General features: G+C 37.0%; 1 protein-coding gene across 3 annotated transcripts in view; it reads left to right on the top strand.

Annotated features, from left to right (window-relative positions):
- Nucleotides 1–20,910, top strand: part of EVC2 (EvC ciliary complex subunit 2) — a 67,739-nt gene that overhangs the window by 21,617 nt on the left and 25,212 nt on the right. For 2 of the 3 annotated variants that reach the window (XM_021393980.1, XM_021393982.1), the window contains exons 8-12: nt 540–674; nt 3,631–3,782; nt 11,795–12,119; nt 14,731–14,970; nt 16,444–16,619. In XM_021393980.1, the coding sequence (XP_021249655.1) occupies nt 540–674; nt 3,631–3,782; nt 11,795–12,119; nt 14,731–14,970; nt 16,444–16,619 (1,028 nt within the window). The remainder of the gene's footprint in view (nt 1–539; nt 675–3,630; nt 3,783–11,794; nt 12,120–14,730; nt 14,971–16,443; nt 16,620–20,910) is intronic. The other variant, XM_021393981.1, reaches the window with a different exon arrangement.

Raw genomic sequence — 20,910 nt, 5'->3', positions numbered from 1 at the left:
CGGTAAGGATGTACATGCATCAGGTGGTTTTGTCAATTGCTATTTACATATTCATTCTGAATTTATATTAGTGTTTATCCCAGCGTTGTTTACTGACTTTTATTGAATCAAGAAATGACTGTTATTTTTAGGTAGCTAACATTAGACCTATTTTTCTGAGGCTTTGAGCATCGTCAAATGCCACTAATTTCAGTGAGACTTGGGAGATACTGGCAATGCTAGTAAACAGGCTTTAGGTACAGTCCACCCAAAAGTCACAGCACTTATAATTCAATCTGTGGGAAATCTGTTACTTGGAATTACAGAGGCATTTGAACTAGTTGTACTTAAAGTCAAGTAGGCTTCAAAATCAGTGGAAAGTAGGCATTACTAATATTAATAAAATTAATTTAATATTAATAAAAATTACTACTTATAATGTAATGCTGAGTAACCCTGATGTTGCATGAGGCCATCTAAAAGTAGTTTACTATGTTACGTGCAGCTGTAATCTTAGAGTAATATCTTTGTATATATATAATACGGTATTTTCATTTCAGGTCTCCTACAGCCATGCTATCCATGCTTCAGGGTTCTTCATTGCTTTTTTTGTTTCCCTTGTATTGACATGTGCTGTTTTCTTCATTCTTTACCGAACCCAATTATTAAGATGGAGTTTCCGTAGTAAAAACCAGGTGAGTCATATATTCTTTAACAGTGTCTTATTTAATTTTGTTATGGATCAAATCTTGTGATATAACATAAGTAATACAGATTACCTGAAGAGTTTTTGAAGATAAATAAAAAAGCACCAAGTGCTGGATTGGATTCACAGCTAGTGTAATCTCTACAACCCCTAGTCTTTAGCACAGTCAGGTTTAGAGGGAATATAATAATAATCTGATCAGAAGAACTCCTGGCAATACCTCGATGTTAAGCTTCAGGGTGGAGCAGTACTAGCTTTGCATTTGTTTTCATCTTCCTCCTTGTTCTTGTCTTTCCTTTTTCTCCCAAAATGAGAGCCAGAATGTCTCTGGAGTAGACCATTCACCCTGAATGCAGCAGACTTGAATCCAAATTGTATTTATATCAGGAACAGACAGGGGTTTTAATCTGGATCTCTTAGTTCTTTGGATTTGCATTAGTCTCTTGAGTAGTTGGGTCTGGGGATAGAGCATTTACAGCGTTCTTTATTCAGGCCATGCCAGTTTGTTGAAAGTATTTTAGTACATGCTAGGCCAGAGAGAGAAAATGCAGAGTCTGATGAATATTCATCAGATTGGCCCAAGTTGCATTCACTGATTTTATTAATTATTTAGATATTTATGTGAAGTGGAGCAACTTCAGTAGGGGGGAGCTAGAGAACTCTATCACTATTGCAGTGATGAGAGCAATCCTCTGAGAGAGGGAATGCTTAGAGGTTTGAACCCATCATCTGTTCATGTGGTGGTAGATCTCCTACTGGGCTACTGGGTCAAGTGGGCAGCATCCCTCTGTCCTTTGCAATTTCAGCTGGGCGTGGCGTAAATATGCTGGTTTAGGATGGGAGTGATGACATAGGTGAGAGAATACCGGTGGTTTGAGAATCCCCTTGGAGCTGTGGGCCAGTATAAAGTGTGCTGACTGGTGCTATGAAATTCAGGTAATAAAGACAGGGAAATTTTAACTGGTAGCTATGTTGTTAACTATGTTTGGATTTCGGTTTGATTTTTTTCTTCTTTAGTAATCTCATTTTTCAAACACCCAGAAAGTTTTAATTTGTAATCTGTAATGAAGGTGTCTGTTTAAAGGTTTTTAAAAATTCCATGATGAGTGTAAAGATTTGGTTGAAGTACTGGTGTGAGCACATTTATGTGGGCTGTCTGGAGAGCAGTTTGGGTTTTATTCTTCCTATGCCAACTGACATCAAACCTCAGAAACCCTTTATATGCATTTCTTGGGACACTGGTGTGATGTGGCACGTGTGGACACAGTCCAGAGAGGGCAATGGGAAACACTGCAGTTGGGTGTTTCAGAGTGCGTTTCAGAAGCTAGAGTAGTCTTGCTGGAAATAATTTATTTTGGGAACTAGATGTGTGCAGTTCACTTTATTCAACTGTAAGTATCAGATTCAAAGAATCATAGAATGGCTTGTGTTGGAAGGGACCTCAAAGATAATCTAGTTCCAACCCACTGCTGAGGGCAGGGCTGCCACCCACTAGATCAGGCTGCCCAGCGCCCTTCTGAGTAAAGAATTTCTTTCTAACATCTAACTGAAATTTCCTCTCTTTTAGCTTAAAGCCATTCTCCTTTGTCCTATCACTGTAACAGATGATGGAAATATCTGGTCCCCCTCCTGCTTATAAGCTCCCTTTAAGTACTGGAAGGCCACCGGGAGGTCTCCCCCCGTGTATTTTCTTCACAGTTTAAATTCTGTGGACAGCTTATTTTGTCATTTTTATTATTTTCAACAAATGGCAAAATAAGGTGAATTATATTTCTTATAGATTTGCATTAATATTTCTATCTGATGATAAGTAAGTATATCTCGTTATGCAGAGGGGATCTTGTCTCAGGCCGGTGGATGAACCAGATGATCTCACAAAACACTTCTAGCCTCTCTATGGTTGAAAATTACTGTTAATACATTAATGGTTTTTATTTTTCTTAGGCCTGAAGAAATAACCCCTTTAAATGAAATGGGTTTGTTTTGTTTCATTTTTACAAAAGAACTTCTGATAACATTTTTATAAAAAAGGGGCAATTTGTTCCTAGCACCAGATATTTGCAGCATTTTGTTGTATATTTTTAGGCCTCAGTCTCAAGGGTGTCTCACTGACCTGTGAACTGTCTGACTCTCTTCCATCATTCATAGGATTAACGTTTCATTTTGCTCACCTTGTGGTAGTATAATCTTGCTATACCATGGTAGTTTTTTAAAAATTGTCATAGAAAGTTTTATAGTAGAAAATAACCTCCTAGAGGGCTTTTGTAAGCCTACTGAAGTCTGCTGTCCTTAGCATTGATTTTTTCATTTGCATTCCTGATCTATAAATATACGTATTTTATATCTGATATATAAAAAGTTCAGCCTGAAACAATGTGGGGGGAGATTTAACAACAAAGAGCCCAACAGACTCTGGTAGATCTTATCTCTTTGAGGCCTCCGGAGTCTGGAGACAGGGCTAAGGTGTAAACAGAATAGTCTTTAGTACGCACAGCTATTGTGGTCACTTCTGGGACAGTTAAGCAACCCTTTGTTTGTTATCTACGTTGTTGTGAAGAACTTAAGGATAATTAACCGTGAGTGGATTTACTACTTACGAGTGAAGGATATATAAGGTGTGTGTAAAACACAATAAGAGAACTTGCTATTCTGAGAACTTGCTATTCTGAGAACTTGCTATTCTGAGAACTTGCTATTCTGATGCCACACTGACTGGGGGAATTCTGTAACGGGACCAAGTGCCGACAAAACAAAAGTTGTATAGTTGATCTTAGATATGTATTTGAACTGCACAACCTTTTTATATCCTTGCCAGCTGTACAATGTGATGATAAGTTGGAGTCTTTACAGTAGCTCCGGGTTACCTGTAATAAGATTAGATCAGACTCTCACTGTAACTTTTTTAATAATCTGAAGCTTACTTTTTGTCCTTTCTTCTTTTTTAGGAAATACAATATGAACTCAGTCAAAATCAAAAACTGGAGCATTCTCAGTTCAATTCAGCTGACCTCTTCAGTGAAGATATAATTATGAATGACCAAATCATTGATATACTGACCTTTGAAGAATCAAGGGATATGCTTCAGGCTTTAGAAGAGTAAGAATTCTTTCTGTTATATCACATTTATTGCATTTATTGTCAACTAATCCTTTGAGCATGATTTGACTATCTGCCTTTTAATTGTTTTTGTAGTGTCTGTTCATGCATATGACTGTATTATTACAGTCTAAAAACCTTAAGTAGCCATGTGTGGAAACTGAAAATAATTGTAATTCACACTGCTTTACTTACGACGTCATGCATCTGTCTGGGCCTTAGGCATGCAGGTTCTCCAATTCAGAATGAACATTCTGTTTTGCTTCCTTGTGGTTCATTAAGTGAAGGGAAACTTCTGTGTTCAAGACATTTGCTGAACACAGTGCTGCTTTCATAGCTTTTGTCCCAGCCCACTCCTGGGTGCTAGTTCTGTATAGCAGCATATTTTAGAAACACCTGAATCAGAGTCTAAGGAGTGGTCAGCGTTGTTTGGCAGAAGTGTGCAGCTATTAAAGGGCATCTGTTCTTCAGCAGAAATGGAAAAGATGCCTGATGTGAGGATGGAGCAGATTTTGTTAATTCAGTCTCATGGCTCACTCTGGCAAGTCAGATTACAGTCAGTATTATGCAACTATGAAATCTGTAGAAGCTGAAAATTCAAGAGACTCTGGAAGTAATTGTCTTTGTTAAAGGGTATCTAACAGCATTATTACTTCCTGCATTTCCTTGATAATTTGGATACCTATCTCTGTAAATTGCACGTTGGTCTTTGCTTTTATAACAAAGTAGCAGTGCAGGTTTTGGGAGGACTTAAACTGAAAATTGCTAAGTGAATGTTGAAAAGGGTCAAATAATTTTTTTTATTTCACTTTATTATTATTTTTTAATCAAAGATAGCGAATATCTTGCTAGTGCGTACAAAAATACTGGACTGTTTTCAGATACATTGCTCTTTGGAAAGGTAAATATCCGAAGGTTTGCAAGAATAGGATTATTTGAATAACTGATCTATTTATATAGCTAAACCCATAAAATAGGACTTCAATTCTTAGGTTGAGTATGTATCGTGGGGCTGTATTTTTTCAATATTCTCATGTCGTTAGTGCAAATTCTCACTTGTTTCTGTTTCTTTCCTCACAATTTCTATTTTCTCCCTTCTCTACCCCTTTTTTTGTTCATTTTTTTTTAAATCAAGACATTTCATTTCCCTGTTTCCCATTCCAGCACCTTTCTTTGGGTAATGGTTTTATTTTTTATAATCCATTCAACTGATTTTCCATTTCAATAAAGGAAATCGTAATTGAACAAGAATGGAACTAGTATACAGCCAACAGTTGTTATATGATTGGATTTTATAGGAAATCCTTGTGACTCTGTGGAGTCACTGCTGGCCTCAGAAAAGGTACATTTGCAGCATGCCTCAGTGAAGGCAACGAAGGTGTCCAGTTGGATTTACATTAGTAAGTCACTTACAGAAATTTGAAAATACCACCTCAAAACTGGCCTCCAAACTGCTTGAGGTGGCAATTCACCTGAGAGTAAAAGTGCAGAGATTGTCTTGTCTCTTCGAGTGTTCAAGAAAATAAAGGGATTTGTCTCAGCTACTATTAAAAAAAAAAAAAAAAAGAAATGATGTGCACTTGTAATTTATTAAGAGATAATTACAGTCAATTTGAAGGGACTCTGTGCTTGAATGAAATGTTCTAATTTTACTAATTGCAGCCACTGAATCAGGTTTTCAGCATCTGGGTTTTGTATTACTGTATGTAGGATCAACCAGTAGAATAGTTGGGGTTTCTGAAAGGACCTAAAGGATTAGGTTTGAATTGTCTCAGAGGATTGGCAGTGTTCCGAGAATGGGGCATGCATTTTGAACACAATATTTTTGTGTTACATGATTGATACTGAACATGAATTTCAGCATCATAATCCTGCTTTATATTACTTAGAGAAGGAAAAGCATATGGGCTTTTGTTAGAGAAACATTGATACAATCGATGTTTTCAGCCAAGCAATAAAATGTTGCATATATTTTTATTCAGCAAGAATATGCTAGTTTGATAATTCATGTATTGGTACAGCTATGTGTCATTTTCTCTACGTGGTTTATATCTAAACTTGCCAACATAGTTGATACATTCTTTTTGAATTGCACTGTGATAGTAAACATGGTTGGAATCATTCTGGTGCTTTGCTCTGTTGTCCAGACACAAATGAGAAAATTACTTACAAAAGTGTGAGCCACAGAATTTTTTTTTGTCTGCTTTGCAGCATCAAGCTATGTTAATAGTTAATGTATTTTACAAAGTAACAGTGCCAAATTGTTTAGCAAATACATTAGGAGCATGTGTTCAATATTTATGGACAGGGACATCTTTGGAGTGCAGACAGTTTGCGATGTCAGGAGGATTGACCGGAGAACAAAACATACTTTCAATATTTCATAAGGAAGATTCTTATTTGTTTTGCGACTTTAGTCTTAGTAAGCCATATCCTTGCTGCACATTATGCAGCAAAATAGTTTGGTTTTTATTCTCAGTAGGTTCCTTGCTATGTGTATTTCTTAATATTGACCCACTGGCAATGAATGCTAATGAGAGGAAGCTGTATGATTATTTGACATAAGCACTAGAAAATCATTTTCCAAACTGTTGTAGGTCTCTTCTATTGTACCTCTGGAAAAGAATATAAAAATAGCTGAGCAGTTTGATTTTGTGTCCAACATGATGAAGTCTGACCATGCTCATACTCTCAGCTATTTTAAAGGCAACTTTATTTCTTTAAAATGACTTTCCATTACTACAGCTTTTCTTTTTCATCTTCATTGCATACAGCTATGCCTACTTGAGTTTGGCAGTGTTCTAACTGAATATCTAGCTGAACTTGAACCTGACTGCTGGTACACAGTGTATGCTGCCAATTATTTTGGCAGATCACAAAGTAATATGTATGCATTTAAGCTTTTTTTTTTTTTTTTTTTCCTGATGATAGAGGGCATTGAGGCCAATGTACTGGAGAAGAGAATTGAAGTGTTTCTGGAGAGTCTTGACAGAAAAGCCGAAAACAATTTAGTACCATATTAGAAGTTCACATTTTCTTTCTAAATGTAATTTTTTTAAAACCTAAAGTGAAATGAAAGGTAAGAAAAAGAGATCACATCATAGTAGCTAGACCTGAATATCCCTACATAGAAGATGGTGACAAATAATTAGATTGTTAGTACAACAAAATGGAAGAGCTAAATCTCTGTACTTCATAACTTTTAAAATGTGTGATAGATAGAGGGAGGTAATATTGCTCTATTTTTGTGCAGTCCGTACGATGCAGGAATAGAAAAATAAATAATAATCACAGTAACAGGAACATAAAGTACATGGAGTGATAATACTCATGAAATGAACCCCAGACTTTTTACTTATAATTCTGTGTTCTGAATGCTGTTATGAATTTGACAAATGCATAAACTGTACATATTTTTCCCTCAGAGAAACACAAATGCTCGATAGGTAATAGAAAGTAGCTCAGAAGGTAGAGGAAGCAAAGAAATAATTGAATTGAAGGATTGAAGAACCCGTACTCTTTATATTGCTGTGGCCATTTAAAGGTATTTGATGATGAAAGTGATACCAAATTTAGTGCTTGGACGTTTCCTGAATCATTTTTTTAACGAAGAACTAATTATTGCTTGGCTCAATTTATCCTGTTAATAATCCTGTTTTTGTTCTCTCAGCATCTGGGCTTTTTCTGGAAATCTAAGCTTAATCTGTGATTCATCCATGCAAAAGCATCCTTAGGTAATCATTGCATCCCTTTCTTAGCAATTTGATTTATTTACAAGATATTCTGTATTCTCTGTAGGCTCCTATTTCAACTGTGCTGAGTTCATGCTTAGCACCGCAGGTGCAGTGGATGACCTCCTTCAGTTCTGGCCAGTACAGCTAATGGTGTGGCTCAGACGATTTTCTGATGCACGTGGGCCAGGCAGTGCACTCTGTTCCAGTATCGGAGGGCTGAAGCTTGGGCTGTTGTGTAGCTGTAGGTGGCCATTCAGGCCTCTTGTCATTGAGTCTACACAGGATTATGGTGGAGCCTGGGTAAATGACTGTTCAGTCTTTTTTGTAACTCAGCACAGCTGGAGAGTGTGAAATGCAGAGGGAGAGGCTGAAGGGAGCAAATAATGTCACCACAAATGGGGTCCACTTAGACACAGCAATTACATGTTTACAGAAATGAATGAAATAATAGTGTCAGTAGCTGATGTGTTGTTATGCAATTTCCTGTGCCATTTAAAGTACAAGAGGGTCATCAGAGATTAATTTTTCTTCTCCTTTCCTTTCTTGCTAGTTCTAAAGCCAGGATTCTGGGAAATACTAGCACTGCTGTGTTTCATAGTCTAACTTTGGGGGGATGGAAATGTCCAGTACCATCAAGAATTTCTTTTTAATAAAAGCATTCCCCTGTTCAACTTACAAAAAAAAAAAAAAAAAGAGAGGGAGGAAAAAAAGAGGAAAAATCACACTTAAACTTATTAATGATGTATTATTAATTGCTCAATAAATGGATGAGTTAGGAAACAAACCACATCTGTAGCTGAGTGCCTTTGATGCCTCTTATACTTGAGTTGGTTTTGTTTGCTTACCAGGACAGGAAGGTAGTGTTTTGAGTCACAGCTGTATGATTCATTGTGTCTGACATGCAGGATTTCCCTCTGTCCATCTTCACTTCTCTGAAGCATAACAAGACACCATGGACAATAATATTTCTTTCTTGTCCTCCTTTCCCCTTCCTTGCTATAGCCTGTTGCGTCCCACCGCCGTGGGGCTGCAGTCTCCTCTGGATGCTGTTGTAATGTGCATGGTACAAATTGGGTACCATTTACAGATGATAGTTGAGGGTTTTTTTTTGTTTTGGTGAAAAAATATCACCAAAGGGGAGTTCAACTTGATGTTTCTCTCCCCTTCAGAATTAGGAAATTGTATCACAATAGTTTCTTACGTTTATGAACTCTGCGTTCATTTCAAAAATGTGTCAAATAGCCATTAGTTCATTTTGGGACTGTTACATTCAGCAGCTATTAATTCTCCTGTTTTAAAATTCCCTCTGTGGGCCTCTAATTTGGATAATAAAACTTAAAGACACAATTATTTTATAGTTAATTAGAGGTTTCCTTTGTGTGTGCTTGTTTTGTTCTAATTAACTATGCTTTTTTCTTCCCTGAGTCTAGTTGTTTTCCCATATTCTATTCTTAGGTCCATAGAAGACATTGGACTCTCTCTCTGCTTCTCTGTGTTTGGCATCTGGGATTCTCACCTCCCAGATTTCTCTGACAGACCTTTAAACCTTCTTCCTCTTCAAGTGAGTTAAAAATCTTTACACTTTCTGTTTGCTGCTTCACTTTCTGTGTCTGTTCACTTCTCCTTTCTACTCCCCTTTTGTACCACCTATCTTCTGTCCTGTTCTTACCCTTTCTCTGCATGCTTTGCCCAAAAGAAGCTTTGATCTTTTTCATCAATAGGTTGCCATCTGCTAACTCTACTTCATTGGCTTTCATGTTTCTATTATGTTGAATATGCTCAGGAAGAGATGCAAGACCTTTTAAGCTTGAATTGTTTGAAGAGTGCAGAGCATTTAAGGCAACTTATTAAATCTACTTTGGTCTGAGAATGCAGACTGTCAGGTTATGATTTTTTCTCCTGGGGAACACAAAGCATTGCTCATTTAATCTGGTTGATTGTAAGCGTTGTTCTCCTTGGGGACTTATGTCTGAAAGCATTTGTTGTACTCTATGTAGAGGATTCCTGTTTTGTGCTGACTGCTGGTGTTGAAGACTTAAAGAAGTAGGTTAACACCAAGAACTGCCTATTGATGTCTTAAGACACAGCTTGCCAAGGATCAGGGTGCCGTCACAGCTAGGCACGCCTCTCATTGGTGTGAGAGCTTGAGGCAAGGTGCACGTGGTCAGCTTGATTCACTCCTGCAGCCTGCTGTGGAGGAGGCTGATCAGAAGCAGAGCACATCATGTGCAAGGCAGATTTCAAATTTCTATAGACACAGCATTTCTTCAGCTGCCACTGAAATGAGACTGCAGTAAGCCAGGATGTGACCTGCGAGAGCTGTGGCTTGTAGTTACTTTTTCGTCTTGTTATTACCCCTAAATTGGTGGAACAATTCATGCGCTTCCTCTGCTCCATTGTCTTCTTCATATATGTGCTGTCAGGAAAGAGGAAGGTGAGACTTGCAGGTTGTATACAACCATGGTCTTAAAAGCATGACACTCACTTATCATCAAGTGAGTGATAAGGTGAACTGTACCTTCTGCTATTGGCATTACGATCTTGAGGAACAGAGTTAATCTGGTATCATAGTTCCTCCTGTAAGATAGCGTGGAAATCTTGCTCAGAATGCAGTCAGGTATAGTCTGTAATGACTTACAGTAAAAAGAAATAAATGCTGTGGGATGATTAAGGGAAAGATAACCACAGAAAGTTTTGTGGTCGTGTTTGGTTTTGGTGTCATTCTTGGATCGCTGCTGAGGAAGACTATACAACTAGCAAGGACGTGGATTAGGAATAGCTTAACCTTTGTTCCAAGCATTGGTGGAAGAAAGTCTGCACTTGTTGTTAAGAAGTTAATATTGTGTTACAAGCTGTGTATCAAAGTGGTAAACTGTGAGGTGTTGCCTTTTAGTGAGAGAGTTAAGGAATTCCAGTCTTTCACACTTCAGTGAGAAAGGGTTGTGAGATGCTGTGAGCTCCATCTATCACTGCATGCATGAAGAGTAGAAAAATATTAAGGAATTTTTTTTTTTTCCAATGGAGAAAGGTAGTTGGAAGTTGAGACTAGTCAAGTTCAAGTTGAGGATAGTAGAAATCTCTCTGTTTCTTTATGATAGCTAAACGCTAGTGTCTCTTAAATATTTACAGAGAATTGAAGTCATTTTAGGAAGATAATTACATCACTTTGATTTCTGAATGGGAAATATACATCTTGTGTTTAACAGGGCTAGTGATAATACATATATGATTTTCTTTTTGTTAAATTTCATTTGCTTAGGTAAGGAAAGGAAAATACATTAGAAAGAAGGTGAGGTGGATATAGATTTGCATGCTTTGATACATAGCATTCTGAACATAGTATCATTCTCATGTTTTACAAATCTCAGGACCTCTACTATGGATTTGAAATTTATTCTAACATTTGGATGCAGAACGAATCAAAACAACAATTTAGCTGAACTGCAAAAAAGAATGGCTTTTAGCTTTTAAAAAGTGTATTTTGTAGATTTTGTAGATTTTTGAAAAGATTCTTAGTCTACATAGAAGCATACAGAGCTGTATTTCCATCTAAATTGGCATGCGAGGGCAAAAAATACCTACTTATCTGAATTGGGAAAGCTACAGAAATTACTATAGATAAGTCCTGTATGAAATGAGAGTAATTGTCATTCCAATTTAATTAGCTGTAAAGATAATTAAGACTGTATTCATATGCAACACGGCATTTACGGCATTTTGTTTAACTAAAATTAAACTGTCTTTTCTAGAACTTTATTACTCTTATTGAGAGAGATATATCAGCTTTTTCAGCTTTTTAATTTTTTTTTTACATCAGCGCATAATCAAACCTTTCCTCTGTTCCCTGCGGAGAAGAGAATGTACCAGAGAATACAAAAGAGTAATGCATTCCTATGGATGGGAATTTATAGTCCATTCAGATGCTCACTTCATCTGCACTGTATGCTTACCAGCATAGGTTTGTTATTGTTACTACTTTTGTTTCTGCAGGAGGTTTTTGTTTGCATTCCAAAGAAAACCATTGCCTTTTTTTGCTCTAAAACAGAATTGTATGAATATACATCTTTCACTGAAGTCAATGGAGTAGAAATCATTTCACTCTACTTTTAGATAAATGATTGCTATCATGATCGGTAAACTCATATGCGGAGGTATTCCTGCACTTCTCTCACTACCATTCTCAGTTACACAGCATTCAGTGAGTGTAGGTATCCTTGTTTTATGATAGCAATTTCCTGTAGTCTGAGATGTTAAACAGTCCTGATTGTCTCTCTACAGCTTGGAGGTTGCCAGCCTGACTCGGGCAGATGCTGATTTGGAGGCATATCGAATGCAGATATGTAAAGAAGTGATTGCTATGATGATGAAGAACATGGTTTTAAGTCACAGCCTCATTCCTCATGTGGAGAAGAGGATGAGTTCAATTTTCAAAAAGCAGTTTCTTACAATGGAGAGAGAGTTTCAGGAAGAGTATGAAAGGAAAATTGTGGCTTTAACAGCTGAATGTAATCTAGAAACAAGGAAGAAGATGGAGGCTCAACGCCAGAAAGAGAGAGCTGCAAATGAAGAGGCTGAAGAGTTAATGAAGAAGGTGAATGAAATTGTAAGTCTTGTATAGAATGGAGATACTTTGCATGATGTAGTTTTATGTAGATTGTTTCTCTTTTGCGCTAGGATGGCTGAGTTGTTCTCTTAGAAGACTAAATCTGTGCAAATTAGATATTTTCAACAGATCCGATTTAATAATGAGAGTGGGTACAAGCAAGAAATTGTTTTACTTTACCAGGAAAATGAAATGTATCTCAAGAATCTGTGACACCTGAAAACAAAAGGCCACCACTATCCTGATCTATTTTTTCTTGCATAGTTGCTTATAGTCACCCTTGCAAAGCAGTTCATCATTATTTATTATTTTGTACTGCAGTAATTCTAAGAACTCCAGTAGAGAAAGTATTTTACACATTCAGGGTAGAACCATAAACCTTATCTGCGTCATAAAACCTGCAGTACAGATAAAAAATTTCCAATATTCTTATTTTGAAGAAAATGAAAATATGTGAGCCATCTCCACCAAAGACTGTTTTCTTCCAAACCAAATGATGACAACCAGAGCAATCTATATTTAAAGCAGAGCAGGGAGTGAAATTTTCTCGAAAATAGCCTCTCAGTAACAGTGAGATAAATCATGTTAAGACTGAATATGATTCTTTACAAATTTAGGGTCTCTCTGTAAGTAAAAGCTTGGTGCTTATGTCTGTCACTTTTGTTCAGAGATTTTTGTCTGAGTGGGTGTTATTGCCTAGGATTTCATAGGTAGTCGTTGCCTGGAAGTAGAGCTGAAGTCATCTGTCCTCCAGTCCAATGTCCTAGGTACGAAATCATGGTTGGTTCTTCCATGTCTTCTTTCAAGTACGGTGAATTTTACAATAAAACTGACTGATTTTCTTTTTAATTCACGTCTGGAGAGAATTCTGGTAATTTTGGGGTATTTCACCTCTGTTACCTTAAAATGCTAAAATATTCAAGTTAATGTTTCATGCTTGTCTAAGTTCATAATTCAGATTGAAGAGGATGACTTGGTGGGCAGAAATAGCGCAGTTTATTATTTACCAGTGGTGCTTTGCTTCTGAAGCACATGTGGGTGTGTGGGTATTGGATGTGGCACTTCTGAATTTCCAGCTGTCTTTGGATAAACTGTCTTTAGGAGTAGATTCTCATAGACCTTTATACATGCCTATGTCTGCTGTCATTATAGACATTACCTAAGTTGCTGGCGTTCTATAAAAACACTTGATTTTTTTCTGTTTGCCTACCATGTACCTATAATTGTGAAGGGCTTCCATAGCAATTCATGATAGCAACTTAGAGAATAGTGTTTTGCTGAGGGTTACCTAGCAGAGGTACCCTCAGCATGTTGAGGCCCTGGAAAAACTTTGATTTCAGAGTATTCAGACTTCAGTATTTGAATTTTCACTGAAATGCACTCAATCCAGCAGATTTCCTTTGCACAAAATACATTGCTGCTATTTCAGTCTTGTTTATATTAGAAATCCCAAACAGTAGCAGTCGTTAAAAGAATTAAGACCAATACAATTATTGTCCTGTTGCGTTTATGATCTGCTTGTGTTCTGTTTTCCAACTGTCTGTCCCCTCAGATCCTGACAGTAGTTATGCTTTTTGAAATAGTACAGTAAAACCCAGCGGAATCTATGAAGGAATGTGTGTTTTTTTAATTTCTGTGGAATTTGGCCCAAGAGGACATGCTGGAGACTTAGGGATGTCTCACACTTGAACTCCTGCCAGTGGGTGACATCGGAGAGACAGCAGTGAGAAGCAGCTGCAGCAAAAGCTTCTTCATCCTTTTTGGTTAAAACACAGAATGCATATTCCCTGCCTTTTGATTGTTGCCTGCAGTGTGCCACTTGGGAATGAGGGGTGAGCTTAGGGAGGCTCAGTGCAGAGGACAGTTCTCTCCGTATAAATAGTATGAAATTCAGAACAAGACTCGCATAACACTTTGATAGCTCTGCTGACATAAGAAATATCCTTTGCTCTTTGGGACATGCATGTTTTGATTCTAAAATGAGTTTATGTCATCTGAGATTAAAACTATGAATACGTAAATCTTACTGGAGAGCTATGAGAAAGTATTTCTTGCAAAGACGCTTTTAAATTAATTGCCATTTAATTCTGCTCCATTGTTGTAACTCTAAAGTGCTGCTGTTGGATTAATTTGTAGAAATTGATAGATAAAGTAGGTCACTGATAATAAAAACTTCCAAAGATTTGCAATATAATAGTTTTTTTCTAATATATATTGTTTTTTAAAATATGTGTTTTTTCTGACTTACGTAAGTCTATTCAATTTTAATATGATTTCAAGATTGTTGAACCTAAGAAATTAATTTCATATGTATAATGTTGAATCTCATGCAGTTTTGTATAATTCATCTTCAAGAATGCTTCTCAGTTCTAAAAAGACTTCATAATGCCTTGGAAGTGTCATTTGGGTTATAAACTGACTGTTGTACAATCCGTCATTCCAGCAGATAAACATGGAAAGTGTATGTGGATTTAGTATTAGCCTTCATTCAGACCTGAAACGACAGTAATCAGTGTGTGCATAAAATACATACGAGCTAGTAGCTCCGATGCTTTAAAATGTGTTGAATGCTGAATTTATTCAGATTTATTTATTATTCTCTTCTCTGCAGCCTGCTGTAGAGTACAAAAGTCTTCTAGATAGACTTCACAGTCTGGAGCAGGACCATCTGAAGAGATTCCTTTTGGTAAAGCAGGAGGAATATTTTGCAAAGGCTTATAGACAGCTGGCTGTTTCCCAGAGAAAGGAGCTCCATACCATCTTTTTTACACAGATGACAAATGCTGCTTCCAAGGGAGACCTGAAACTGGAAATAGCTAAATCATTAGTGGAAGATTACTCTAAAATACAGGTAATAGGACAACTGTTCCTTAGCTAATGACAGAATGCAAACCCATAGTAACTGTTGTGAAATGTTTCAGGAAACATATGCACTTATGCCTAAAACATATTATCTATATATCACTTTTATAACTAATTTTCATAGGAATAACATTTAAAAGTATATTACCAATATTATGTACATTTAAATATCTGTACAACTGTATATTAATGCCTTTGCACAGCCTTTTTCTACAACAGTGAGTTAGAAGTATTTGCTGCAATATTATGTGCTGTGTACTGACTTCTGTTTTCATGGGTAATATTTTCAAAGTGCCAAGTGCTTAGAGCTAGCCTTTACTGCTCAGGGAAAATAGGACTAAGAGATCACCTATGTCATGCAGAAGAAACAAGACTGAAAACTTGTCTACACTATGCATGGGGAAATTGTGATATACAAATCCAAAGTTTTGCAGTGAGTATTTTGTGTTTCTGCATAGCTCCTGAAAGCTCTCTTGGTAGAGTTCTGCCCTTGAGGCCTTTCCCACAATATGGACTGTGAGCAGATTCGTGTTCATGCGGAAAACTTCTGGTTCCAAATCTGCCCTAGATGATGTTAATGGGGCCCTCGGCATAGAACAGAATTCCCAGGGTGCATTGCAACAGCAGTGTTTGTTTCTTTAAGGGACTTTTTACTCTGTTTGTATTGGAAGTTAGTGTTCTGGATTGTAAAACCTCTGGGAATTGTTCTTCTCCCTGCTTCTTGAAGAATGAGTGTTGGGATCCCAGGCATGAATGGTTCTGGAGGTTACAAAGCAACATCTGGAAAGAAAGTGTTAAAACATAAGGTCCACTTCTTAAACTAGGTGCATTATCAATCCTTTGTACAGAAAAGCCTCACATGGGTCAGTAAAAGATGTATATGCTGTAAGCACTTCTCCAAAAGGTACCTATGCAACCAGGAAAGATAGGGCAAGTGAAAGAAATCCTGAAGATGTTGGTTTTGCTACTTGAACATAGGTGACCTAAGTGTTAGAACTTCTTAGGTACCTGATGCTAGCAGAATGTCTGCTAGAGACCATCCTGTGCTCACCTTTGGTGTCTGCCACACCCACTTGTAACTTAAACCTTTCCTATTCCCAACTGTTGTAAGCAGGAGCTTCTGAGCCAGCCTGTGTACAGCTACTATGGCTTTTCCCATGCTGTACTGGGCATGTGTTGGAGATGTATCTTTCCTTGTCTTCGAAGTCAGTTTAGAAGAGTACACATAAAATAGAGGTATTCAGACCAAAAGCTCAGCACATTGTTTTCTTTTGATGAAATAAGGCTAATAATTCAATACGATCCCCAGACTTAAGTCTGTATGAGCTCACTGTTTTTTTCACTTGTAAAAGCTTTTTAACTTTTCTCTGTTAATGAACAAGTCTGGCCTGATAGCCTTAGGTGTTAGTTGAAATTAACATTACGTCTAATTAGATATATTTGTTCACATTCTTTCCTGTAGGGAGACATTGAAGAGCTAATGGATTATTTGCAAGCCAGCAAGAAGTATCATCTGAATAGAAGATTTGCTTACAGAGAATATCTTATAAGAAAGATACAGTTAAGGGATTCTCAGGCCTCTGCTCTTATAAATGCAGCAGCAACCCAGATATTGAGTCTCATTAATAAGATGGAAAGGTAAATGCCTCAGCTGTTTTTTTGGTAGCTGTTTGGCTATTTTATCTCAACGACAATATAATAGTTTTCAGAAGTCTTTGTGTTTATGTTTCCTAGCAAGAAAGGTGCATAAAATTGTGGGGGGGGGGGGAGGGCTGAGTTTATTCTAATATTTTGTAATTGACACCAATGTCAGCAGACTGAAAAACAATCTAGCACTGCTGCTATGTGTCCTGTGTATGCATCTTTGTGTGTTTTAGACATCTGTACTGGTATTAGTCACTGGCATCATATGGGGCATGCATTAAGAGAACAAGTTTAAAAGAGGTAATGCAACACCAGCTTTTTGGCATCAGTGGCAAGAGTCAGCAAAGAAGAGATATATCAGACTTTACCTTGTGTATTTTCTTTCATGATGTTGACTTACATTAAAAGTAATTTAATATTAGAAAACAGGAAGTCTGTCTAAAACCAAAAGATTGCATCTGTTGAGATGGTAAACTAACTTATTTAATTCGTGTAACCTTTGCTTACTCATCCTGTTTACTGACATGCTGTGAGCTCAACCTCAGGATTTGTTGATCACAGGGCGGTTCTTCCAGTATGCTTACACTGCTTTGCCTATTTTGCTAAAATCTGCAGCTGTGTGGCCCAAAGACAAAAATAAATCTCTTGGTGTAGGAAATAGAATTCAGGCGCATCTTCCACAGAAAGTTCCTTTCCATCAGTTCATGCCTCCTTTCAGAAATGTATTATGCAAGAAATGTTCTGAGATGTTTTCACAGATGTCTTGATGTGAAAAGCCCTAATGAGAAACTCTCGTCTGTGTAACCACTGTGCCCTTGGATCAAATCATTGCAATAACAACTGGGACTTCTCAAGCTGGAGAAGTAGGTTCCACTCAGTGTTTAATGCTTGTTACTGCGCCAAATAGTCAGATCAACAGCAGAATGAAGAGGAGACATGTAGTAATAGTGAGACCTAGCGGATTTAATCCCCAAAAATATAATAGGAGGGATGCTTGTACACACAAAAAGATAATATCCTTCCCCCCAAAAGCCAACAACCTCTTCCCTCTTAAAGCATAATTTCCAAGATGAAAAATAGATTCTGTAGCACTCCCCTTTCAAACTTCTCAGAGTGGCCGACAAAGGAAATGTATCCATAGTTCTAGATGGCATTTGTAGAGAATAAATTCCATCTCACTTTTGTGAGTGTAGAACTAGTTATTTTCCTGTAACTTCCCAGACCTGCTGGGTCACAAATTCCATTGAAGCAAATTTTGGCCAAATTCTTATGCTGTTATTCATTCTTTAGAATGAGTAACAGAATGTAGTGATTTAGATGATTTGCTAGTCTTTTTTTTCTACAAGCAAACTGAAATATACTAGTATAAACCCAGAAGAAGTTATAATCTGTGCTAGGCAAGCTTGAATTTAAGTTTTTACCTCTAAACTGATTTGAGGTGTATTTACAAATTGGGGAGTTAAAATCTGAGCAAGATTAGTTTGGTTTGATGAGCTGCTACTTTAAATTTGTATCCATAATATCCTCTTATTTTTCATACTACCATTTCAACTGCTTGTCTAAATCTGAGTACAGGTCTAGCTTGATCTGTTGTGTCTAGCTTTGGTAATGGGCCTGAAACTTACAGTTATAAATGGAATTCTAAAATGTAGAACTGTTTATGTTGAGTTGAGAAACCAATATATCCCAGATTAACAGATTCAGAAATAAATAAAACAGCAAATAAATAGTATGGGTAGAGACCGTAATAGAGTATTTAAAATTTATCAGATGGAAAGGCAATTCAAAATGAACATGAAAATGATAATATGTAGCCTGAAATAAAGGTTTTTAAAAAAACAAAATGAATTCTAGGGAGGTTCATGAATATTTTAAATGAAATAAAGCAGCCACGTTTGTCAAACTGAACTTTCTAAAGATAGCAGTTAAATAAAATATACCTTTTATTAGGACTGGCTGTGTATACTTGGTGCTGTTCGGAAATCAGGCCTGTGAGTTGCAGTGTTGGAATGCAGGAAAATGGATTTTAAAATTTCAAACAAATTTTAAATTTTAAAATTCCAGCTCTAATGATACATTTTTAGGGTGTCTGGTTGGGCTTTTTGTATTTTTCATTAAAGAGTGAGTGAATCAAAAGGCAACTTGAGAAAATATTTAACCCGTTGTTCTGAGTATGCACAGAGATGCGGAGTTCTTGACATTTTTGAGCTACAGCAGCTATAACATGTTGCATTGTTCTTGTGCAAATATCTGCACTTTCAAAGAAGTTCCCTTCCTTCTCAAAAATCCTCACATTTTAGTATCTATAAGCATTCATTATGAACTTTTTTTTTAAAGTAGGCTGTTGATAATCTTTGACACAAAAGATCAAAGCTTCTCATGTTATTCTTCTGAATATTCTTCATGTATGTGGCCCTTGTTATAACCAAAGCAGTTTTCCACACAGTGTCTTGCTGAACCTTTCAGAAAGTAGGTGCTGGAAAGTGAATGTCTCGAGTAGTAATGCATCAGCACAAAGCTTTCTCATGATCTCTTACAACCTTTTCTGCATGTAGCTCTTTTCTGTATAAGGCCTTTACTGCCTTGAATTATTTACCTCAGTTATTATCGGTTGTATGCCAGCTTGGTGGGTGAAATCCTGAAATAGCTGAAGTGCAGTAACATGGACATCATCACGCAGGTTCTCTCCATACAGTCTGTTTTGAGGCAGCCTCCATATACAGCTTTTCTGATTCATCTCTTCAGTGACTCTCTTCTCTATCTTCCATAAAACAATCTTCCTTTGCTGGGGTACAGCTATCATTAGACAGCTCTTCACTACATCTAGTAGAAATTCCTACTTTCTTCTTTTAGTGCTCTCACTTCACATTTTCCTGTAAAGCTTTAGGCTTTCATTCAGTACAGAGAAATCAGGGTTTGCCTCTAACTGACCTATGATGTGTGCTTTTCATGGGCTCACATTGCATCTCTGTACCTTCCAAGATGCTCGCTGCATTTGCATGAATCTCCCTGTAAACCTCTCTGTCATTCCTTCAGTATTCTCCTTTATTAACATTCTCCTTGTACAAAAACATTAAGCATGTGCCTACACATATTGTCAGTGATTAGGTATGCTGAGACCAAACAGTTTATTATACAGTCTTATACTATTTCACTGTCTTTCTGCTCTCCTTTTATTTTGTGTTTCAGTTCACAGTCCTTTGGGAGCAGAGTATCTTTCAGTTCTAGTATGCCAGTTGTTTTTACACTGTATTTGTAAGGAACTAGAAATGAAGTTTTCTTGGAATGACTGAGCCTCCTAGGAATTACCATAAAACTGATTAATAGAAGTTACTGTTTAAACTCCTACAGACCTCTGTAGTGGTAGGAGTTTTGCCCACTATTTTATTGTTTGGGATTTCCAAATAAATAGATGGATCTTGGAATAAAGCATCAAATGCAGTTAGAGGTATGGGCATATGGATCTCTAAATAATCAGCAACCCAAAACTGAAATACCGTAGATTTTTTTTTTTATCCTAGTAACAGGTGGGTATATAAATAATCTTCCAGTCATTCTATGTTGCATGCCTGTTTCAAAATTTTTCATTTGCAGGATGGTTCCAGCACATCTGTCTTTTTCTATTGCAGCCCTTTTCATTGCTCTGGACAGGGATTTTAATTGGATGCAGTAAGACTGAGTTTATTTCTTCAATGTGAGACAGGCTAAAGGTGTTAAAAATAATATCTTGGTTATTATCTTACCATAATAAATCTACCTTTGATGCACTAATCTTTTGCCTTGGGCTTTATCAAAAAGGAAGCATTAGAACTATCAAATATAGATAGGAAACTTGGTGCTGTTGGGTCCCTAATGGTTTGTTTGGACATAACACTAAAATTTATTTGCTTTCAAGGCAAAAATGACTTTGCCGAAAGATCTGAGAATGATGCTTGGTGAATTGCTCTCATGTTGCTGAGAGGTATTTTAATCCTCCTTACAGAAGATTAGAAAAATACAGTAGACGTTGGAAGAAGCCTCTGTAAAAGGAGGCACTCACTGGTTGACATAACTGTGAGAAAGCAGATCTGAGTTTCTTTCCAGCACAATCAATACACACAGGTTATTTTGTGGCTTGCTCAGATATCTGCAGATGCATGAGCTGTAGGTGGAGAGGTGTGAGCTGTGGAATTTGGACACCACATTTATAATGCAGTGACTGCAATCAAGCTAAAACTTTGTATTCTGCTTCACTTATTTTAGCTTGTATTTTGAGGATTTTACTTAAAATAAGGTTGCAACAGTA

This window comes from Numida meleagris, chromosome 4 (assembly GCF_002078875.1).
Source record: "Numida meleagris isolate 19003 breed g44 Domestic line chromosome 4, NumMel1.0, whole genome shotgun sequence".
NCBI lineage: Eukaryota > Metazoa > Chordata > Aves > Galliformes > Numididae > Numida > Numida meleagris.
The sequence above is the reverse complement of the archived record's forward strand: the minus strand, read 5'-3'. Positions and strand labels throughout refer to the sequence as shown.